General features: G+C 31.0%; 1 protein-coding gene across 1 annotated transcript; it reads left to right on the forward strand.

Annotated features, from left to right (window-relative positions):
- Positions 1-8,512: 8,512 nt before the first annotated feature.
- LOC119689470 (dynein light chain roadblock-type 2-like) lies at positions 8,513-9,112 on the forward strand. Its single transcript, XM_038104304.1, has 2 exons — positions 8,513-8,627; positions 8,701-9,112. Exons 1-2 carry the CDS (start codon positions 8,589-8,591, stop codon positions 9,046-9,048), a joined length of 387 nt encoding a protein of 128 aa, XP_037960232.1. The 5' UTR covers positions 8,513-8,588; the 3' UTR covers positions 9,049-9,112.
- Positions 9,113-9,384: the final 272 nt, after the last annotated feature.

The following is a 9,384-nucleotide window of genomic DNA, read 5'->3' on the forward strand; positions in this document are numbered from 1 at the left end:
AGTGAAAAAGAAAATAAAAAATATTGATTTTCGTTTGCTTTATAAAATGCTATAAACTAATAAATGCAAAATATTCGTTGAAACCGTTTTGTTTTGTGTCATTGTTTTCTAAATTTACTACTGTTTTATTGTATTCAAATTCTTAATAAATCAATAGGATTTCATTATTTTTTTTATATGTAGACCAGTTTGTTATTTCTATTTTCTTCAGGTCATTTTGATACATTTTTATGGTCTCCTCACGAATATAGGCCTTAAAGTTCAACGGCTGCCACTAACAGAAGCAAACACGATATTAAATTTCAAACAAGACCTGTTATTTTTTTCATTATAGATAAATATAGATAAAAGTTCCTATTATTATAGGTAAAAAAATTCGATAAGAAATTTTGTTGGAAATATTTATTTCTTTAACTTAAAAAAAACTGCTTGCACCAATATACTATGGAATTGAAAATACATCTGCATATAAATATATCTATGTGAATATTAATAATAAGTCAAATAACCTAATAATCTAATCAGAGCATAGATTTAGATAAACAAATTTAGATTTGCCTAGATTTGTATAAAACCATCTTAAAATATTTGTGTAATTTTTTTTTAAATTTTTTAGAGTCGGTTTTTGTTTTTTAATATTTTAACTTTTATTTCGTACGTTGCATTTTGTATATCTCGTTTATGCTTTCATTAGGAGAATTAGTAATATTAGGAATTTTAGGAAATCGCTCTATTATTCAGGCGTATGGTAATAAGTGATGATAGCTGTACTTCATTTTGGTGTTTAAGCTGTCAACAGTGACGTGGGTCCCAAGACGCTCAGGAGATTTGTCTGTTGAAACAATGTACTTTGTTTTGTCCTCATTTACCACAAGATACATTTGCTTTGCCGCACTGACGTTGTGGTTGTTCAATACTATTGGCATACGCAAGCAGCATTACACTTTTGTAGAATATTGTGCCGGTGCGGTTTAAATTTTCCAACATTAGGTTAAAGTAGTCACACGACAAGGAGTCACCCTGTCTGAAACCTCGTTTGGTATCAAACGGCTCGGAGAGGTTCTTTCCAATTCTAACGGAGCTGGTGGTGTTGCTCAACGTCATTTTACACAGCCGTATAAGTTTTGCTGGGATACCAAATTCAGACATAGCGGCATAGAGTGTGCTTCTAGTCGTAGTGTCAAAAGCAGTTTTGAAGTCGACAAATAGGTGGTGTGTGTCGATTTGTTTTTCTTGAGTCTTCTCCAGGATTTGACGCACTGTGAATATCTGGTCTAGAGTGGATTTGCCAGGTCTGAAGCCACACTGATAAGGTACAATCAGTTGGTTAACGATTGGTTTCAATCTTTCACATAGTACGTTTGACAGAACCTTATATGCGATGTTTAAAAGACTGATCCAGCGTTAGTTGGCGCAGTTTGCAGAATCACCATTTTTGTGGATTAGACAAAACATAGTTAAATTCCAATCGTTGGGCATGCATTTATCCGACCATATGTTGCGAATTAGCTGTAGCATACAGTTTAATAGCTCTTTGCACCAGCTTTAAACAGCTCAGTCGGCAAACTACCGATGCCTGCAACTTTGTTGTTTTTGAGTCGCATTATAGCTGTTTTAATTTTATTATGATCGGGATTCGGGACGATTATTTCATCTCCAACGATTAAAAATTTGGGATCATCTGTGCTTTCAGTTACATTACTACTACCACCATTTAGTAGGTTCGAGAAGACATCCCCCCATATATCATGCATGTTTTGGACATCTATCACCAGAATATCATTTTTATCATTGCAGGAATTTACTCCGGGTTTATAACCATTTGTCAGGCTTTTAGTTTTTTTTGTCAAATTTTCGAGCCATATTCCTGTCGCTCAGCTTCTCAAAATCCTTCGTACTCACGTTTTTCTGCTTCCTTCTTTTTTCGCCTGAAAAGACGTTTCTCTTCCTTTGTCGTTTGCCGATATCGTTCTTTTGCAGCGCGCGTCGCAATTCACTGTAGGTATGCTGAGTCTTTCTCTGTGGTAGTGTCACCAGCTGTTTCTTTGTCTACGGTGATACCCAATCACTTCTTCTGCAGCGGTACGCACAGAGTTGGAAATGTTGTTCCATTGTGCACATATATCGGTTTCTTCAGATACATTTTCCAGATACTGGAAGAGTCGAGTAGCGATGTCATTGGCAGTCTGTTGTGATTGCGGCTTTTTGAATTCTAGCATTCGCTGTGCTTGTTCACGTACCTTTTTCATCTCACATAAATATATGCGGATCTTGGCTGCAATAAGATAATGATCCTAGTCGATGTTGGCTCTTCGGATAGAACGAACAACCAAGACACTGATGTCATGTTGGGGACAGCGTTCAGATGCTTGTTCAAGCTGTTCATAGAAAATTTCTTTGGTGTCGTCATCTTTATCTTCCGTCGGAACATGCGCATAAATTAGAGTGATGAAGAAAAACTTTGACTTGATGCGGATTTTTGCGAGCCTTTCGTTTATGAGCGTAAATGTTGAGACTTAATTTCTTAACCTTCGGCTTACCGCAAATCCAACTCCGAATTCGTGCTTTGTTGCATGGCAGCTGAATTAGATGTCACAATGTTCTCGTTCAGAGCATCCTTGTCCCGTCCATCGTATTGCTTGGAGGGAGGTAATGTTAGCTTTATATTTCTTGAAGACATTAACTAGATGCTGCATAGATGCACCTTCTCTGTAAAGAGTTCAGACATTTCAGGTGCATATTTTTAATTCGTGTTTCTTATAACGTTTGCGATTGTCGTAATCAGTAGCTCGTTTCCTTATCCGAGGTTGCCTCTTCGTTTTTATGAAAAGGTGTTTTTAAATGGTCGACTCCAACTCCGACGCATAACCCCATATATCCGTGAGGAGAAATTCGCTGCACACATTAGTTCACTACGTTCGGATGATTGTAGCTATCCAGAGGAGACCACGCAGAGGCTGTGTATCGACTTGGACAGAACAGTTACAAGGATCGTGCTGGCAGTTACCATGTTAAATGTAATCATGTACTTTATTTTGTATGTTCACAATATGTTTAAATTTTTAAGATTTTCAATTTGACTTTTCAAGCACTTTTTAGGAGAGGCTTATTCCAATAATGTACATAAATATTTAGTTTGGTTATTAGGTAAATTAAGAACTTTCAAAATCAAAACTTCAATTTTAGTTCTTAAATTGATAAGTAAAAAACAGTAAAAAAGTTATAAAATAACTACGACACGTATATTTTATGAATATGTAACAGAATAAAGATGTCTAACTTGTTGAAGTCAATGACGTTATGTTAAAAACAATTGATTCAAAAAAAAAAAATTGTTTGACGGAGTGGTAGTCACAACAAACATAATAAATAACAAGGGGACAATAAACAAACTTTAAACATAGATGACATGCCGGAAATTTTAAACAAATCATGAACCACAATTTCGTACATATACACAAGTGCTCATGCGATAAAGTCCTATTTGCAAGGATACAACAGATGCAAGGGAAAATAAAAACGGAAGTGTAATCTATACCCAATACGATGGAAGGTGAAACTTTAACAAAGAGTGAAATGCAATGATTTGCATATATACAAACTGTTGTCAGCGAAAAGCCACCCAAAGACACTTCCAATCAAACACCCCAGCAAGCAAAGGCGTACTTCAGTTTGTTTGTGTTTTTCGAACACCCCAATGTGAGTGCTAATGACATCTTTTGTGCCTCAAACCATAGTATGCCATAATGAAACTGGCAGCTCTACAAACCGTTGTTGTGGAAAAAAACTGCATCTGCGGCAGAAGTGTTGCGTAGTTCGGAAAGTAAGTACCGAACTAAATGAATTCTGTGCTGCAATGACAAATAACTACTGGTTAAACGTATCGAAAATAACCAGGCATGCATGCTTAAAAGCGAGATCTAAAGCTTTACCTTATTTTTATTACTATTTATTTATTTATATTAGGTGCATTAAGTACATGCTTTTCATTTCACTATCTTAAAACTAACTTTAAAGCTAACAATATATTCTTTAAAGTATAATTTATTTAGATTTTACAAAAATTAGAAAATATAATAAAATTGTGTTGAAAAATTAGTGCACTACAACTTCAAATTATATCTTATTATATATTAAAAATAATATATTTAAATTAGTTCAGTTAACAACTTTTTAAAAATTGTAAAATTACATGGCAGAGCGTTCCATAATCGGACCGAATTAATAAAGAAAAACCTGGTAGTAGGCACAAAATTAAATCTTGAAATTATGAAAAGAAGAGATCTGTTAGAACCTATAGGCTGCAAGCAATTATAAAGGTCCTCTGGATATTTAGTAGTTTTCAATTTAAACAGAAATAACCTGATTCGAATATTTAAATACTGCTCAATGTCACAACCCAGAATAGTGTTCCTATGAATTGTTAGATGATCAAACCGCTTAAGGCCGTAGATGTATCTAGTACTACAGTTTACTACAATTCTCAATTCAGCAAGAGACTCGCAGTCAAGTTTAGTGTACACCAACGCGGCATAAGTAATTATAGAGATTATCAGTTGTTTGACCAATAAGCAACGCACATCGACTGGGGTATACATAGTAGATAAATTCAAATATCTAATGCAAATAAATGATTTCCTAACGACATAACTGACATGATCAGAGGCATGTAAATTTGAATTAAAATAAAATACTAGAGATTTAACCGACTCACTATATTTAATAATTGAGTTTCCAATAGCCACCGGTGGCAATTTGTCTAAGTCTAATTGGGACCTAGTAAGCGGTAAAATAATGGTTTTATCTGCATTTAGCAGCATATTGTTTTCAATTGCCCAGCGATGTATGCATGTTAAATAAATATTAATCTTTGTTACAAGACCTTTTAAATGATCACTCCGACACGAATGATACATATGTGTATCATCAGCATATCCATGCAGCTTCAAGAATTGACATACAGAGAAAATGTCGTTAATATAGATCGAAAATAGCATGGGCCCCAGAATCGAGCCTTGAGGAATCCCAGTAATTTTTTAACAATAACTACTGACTGCGATCTCTCAGTTAAATAACTAAAAAAAAATTAAGAAGCTAGTCTGGAGTAGTGAAACTTATTTATGAGCTTTATACAGAGCAAAGCATGATCAACTCGGTCAAATGCTTTTGAAAAATCGAGAAGACATAAGTAAGTAACCAAATCGCTACCATAACTCAATCTAAAATCTTTAAGGACTTTCAGCATGGCAGACGCATAACTATGACCATTTCTGAAACTAGATTGCTAAGGAGATAGCGGATGGAAAATATTTAGATGCTTGACAAGCATCTGGTCAGACATTATAATCTCACACACCTTAAAGAGAGAAGAAAGGATACTGTTAGTCAGAAACTGATGAAGCATAAACTTTTTTCTCTATTCAAATAACTTTAGCTTTTTTCCATGTCGCTGGAAAGATAGAGATAGTAATACAATAGTTAATAATATGAGTTAATGGTGATATAATAAATGGCAAAATAACCTTCATCAATTTAGGAGGACTTTTATCTAACCCAACAACATTGGACCTAATACTCATTAAACTCTTAAAAACAATATCTTCACTGACGCAGTAAAAGCTAAAGTTAAAGCCCTCATTAACGTCAATAATATCCATATCAACGTCAACAATATCCATATCAACGTCAACTATATTCATATTATGTTTTTCAAAAAATAAAAGTTTTACCGAAATTCAAAGAAAACAAATAAGGTCTCGGTCGTCTAAAATACCTTTTGCGCCTTCAAGAATGCTGTCATTGCTTAATACAGTTTGGTGTGATGAGAAAAAAATTTACAGTTGAAAAATTAACAGATTCGATGTGGCACAAGTTGAATTTTTGTACCACTTGAGTGGCAGACAACCGATGATTACTTTGCATTGTGGAATTTATACTTATACTTATACTTATACTTATACTTATACTTATACTTATACTTATACTTATACTTATACTTATACTTATACTTATACTTATACTTATACTTATATTTATACTTATACTTATACTTATACTTATACTTATACTTATACTTATACTTATACTTATACTTATACTTATACTTATACTTATACTTATACTTATACTTATACTTATACTTATACATATACATATACATATACTTATACTTATACTTATACTTATACTTATACTTATACTTATACTTATACTTATACATATACTTATACTTATACTTATACTTATACTTATACTTATACTTACACTTATACTTATACTTATACTTATACCTATACTTATACTTATACTTACACTTATAAATATACTTATACTTATACTTTACTTATACTTATACTTATACTTATATTTATACTTATACTTATACTTATACTTATTCTTATACTTATACTTATACTTATACTTATACTTATACTTATACTTATACTTATACTTATACTTATACTTATACTTATACTTATACTTATACTTATACTTGTACGTATACTTATACTTATACTTATACTTATACTTATACTTATACTTATACTTATACCTATACTTATACTTATACTTATACTTATACTTATACTTATACTTATACTTATACTTATACTTATACTTATACTTATACTTATACTTATACTTATACTTATACTTATACTTATACTTATACTTATACTTATACTTATACTTATACTTATACTTATACTTATACTTATACTTATACTTATACTTATACTTATACTTATACTTATACTTATACTTATACTTATACTTATACTTATACTTATACTTATACTTATACTTATACTTATACTTATACTTATACTTATACTTATACTTATACTTATACTTATACTTATACTTATACTTATACTTATACTTATACTTATACTTATACTTATACTTATACTTATACTTATACTTATACTTATACTTATACTTATACTTATACTTATACTTATACTTAAACTTATACTTATACTTATACTTATACTTATACTTATACTTATACTTATACTTATACTTATACTTATACTTATACTTATACTTATACTTATACTTATACTTATACTTATACTTATACTTATACTTATACTTATACTTATACTTATACTTATACTTATACTTATACTTATACTTATACTTATACTTATACTTATACTTATACTTATACTTATACTTATACTTATACTTATACTTATACTTATTTATTAGTTTACACTAATGACTAATTCAACATATTTATTCTTTAGCAGAGTACTTGAAGAAGCGATACAAGATATCAGAACAGAGTTAAGAGAAATAATACTTACAAGGTTATTACATGTACATATGCCGGTTTTATTGCTGTTATGGCCAATATGTGAGGTGTACTACGAGAAAAATAAACATGACTTAAAGACGCATAAGCACGTATATGGCTTGAAGTGAATACCGTTGAAATCTGGGAAATATAAAGTTCAAGGATACCTGCATTACAAACAGGAAGCGATTAGATCGAGAGAGTAAAGTCCGTCACATACTTCGAATCATATATTAACGAAAACAATAATAGGAAAAAAGAAAATAATTTTCTTTAATAGTTGGCTACGTAACATTGTCATAAAATTAGATCTTTCTTTTCCGGCTGAAGCATGGGCGCTGTCCGTAGATCACAATTTCGAATAAAACCTGAAAGGCGAATTCTTATGGCATGTCGAAATTTATTAGTTATACGGCGAAGCAGATGTTATAATAGACATCAAAACATCATGATCATAATTATCAGTAAATACCGTCATAGATGTGAATTTGTTATGAAGACACCCTTCACCGAAAGCCAGGAGTTTAGGCTCTATTAAATATGTAATGGTGTGTAATATTTTTAATTTTTTAACATATTTCTAATAATAATACCTTTAATAAATAAATCTTTTTGTTTAATTTAATGATAAATTCGAATCATATATAGAAAATAAATGAAGTGAAAAGTATATTTCTTTAACTTTAATAAAATAAAATGAATTATTTGGAAAATATTCAATAAATTTTTTTACATAAAGTCTTTATTACTTACAGAGCCTGATATATGGCCATTTAAAAATTAATTTAAAATTAAAGTTTTCAACACTGTATGAGTCCGTATATTGGATATATTTATTTTAAAAAAGAAGCTCAGAAATAAGTGTCAGTCAAATTGAAAATGATGAAGTCAGAAGCCGTACGCAATAGTTTAAATGCATGTGGGTTATTTCACATCACATGGTATCGACCTGGCATCAGTTTTGTATAATTTAATTTACTGTTAAATAAATGCACTGTACTTTAAAAAAAAATTCACATATATCTTGCGAAATAAACATTATTTAATTATAATGCCACTTAAGATTTGTTTAGAAAAGAAAATCTAACATGTCAATATTCATTCAAAATATTTAGTAATCCATCTATCCATACATCTTTAACACTCAAATTTTAAACATAGTGTCATTAATTTTAATCACATTGGCTCAGTTTTTTGAAAAAAATTTAGATATTCATTAGATAATTTTAAAAGTCATTTAAAAACTGATATTTATTCAAGAAGTTTCGTTTTTACTGCTAGAATGGAGGACTTAGCTGCACCTGTCGAGGAAGATTTCTTTGTATGTGTTTTTCTTACTTTAACTTGAATCACTATTATTAGTAGGTAATTATTTCAAATTTTTTATATTGTAGACAACTCTGGTTCGGAAGCATATGCCCACTACACAACGTATTATGCAGAAGGCTAAGGGCTGCTTAATCTACAATGCCAAAACCGCTGAATCGGTATACTCCACTTATCATGACAATACCGAGGATCTGGCTAGCAATGTTTGCGATATGTTGGTTTGTATTGCGCGTAATGCTGTCCGTGAAGTCAATCCAATTGATGAGTTGCGCTTCCTTCGCATTGCCACTAAAGACTACGAGTTTTTGATTGCACCAACTGATGAATTTGTTATTCTCGTTGAGCAACTTGATCCCTCCAAACAACCAGTTGCAGCGACTCCAAATGCTGGTAAGAAGAAAAAGCCCAAGTAGCAGTTTGGTATTTCTGGTGATGCCTCGTGTGCAGATTGTGTTGTATGTGTTATATTGTAACTTATATCTTATATAAGTTATATTAACATAAATATATTTTGATTAAAAATATGAATTGATTGACCAGATCTTAAGCAATGAGGCTTACACAGGTAAGTTTTATTCCATAATCAAAATTTTAGCGCTAAATACTATAGTGGAGGTTAAAGCTTATAGTTTATAGTTTATTTTATATATAATTCAGGGAGGGAATTCTAGTTTAGTCTGTCAATTTTTTAAAAAAGAGAATTGAATTTATTGGTGGTTTGTTTATAGATATTATAGTTTTGTTTTTTT

Source organism: Teleopsis dalmanni, chromosome X (genome assembly GCF_002237135.1).
Source record: "Teleopsis dalmanni isolate 2A chromosome X, ASM223713v2, whole genome shotgun sequence".
Taxonomy (NCBI): Eukaryota; Metazoa; Arthropoda; class Insecta; order Diptera; family Diopsidae; genus Teleopsis; species Teleopsis dalmanni.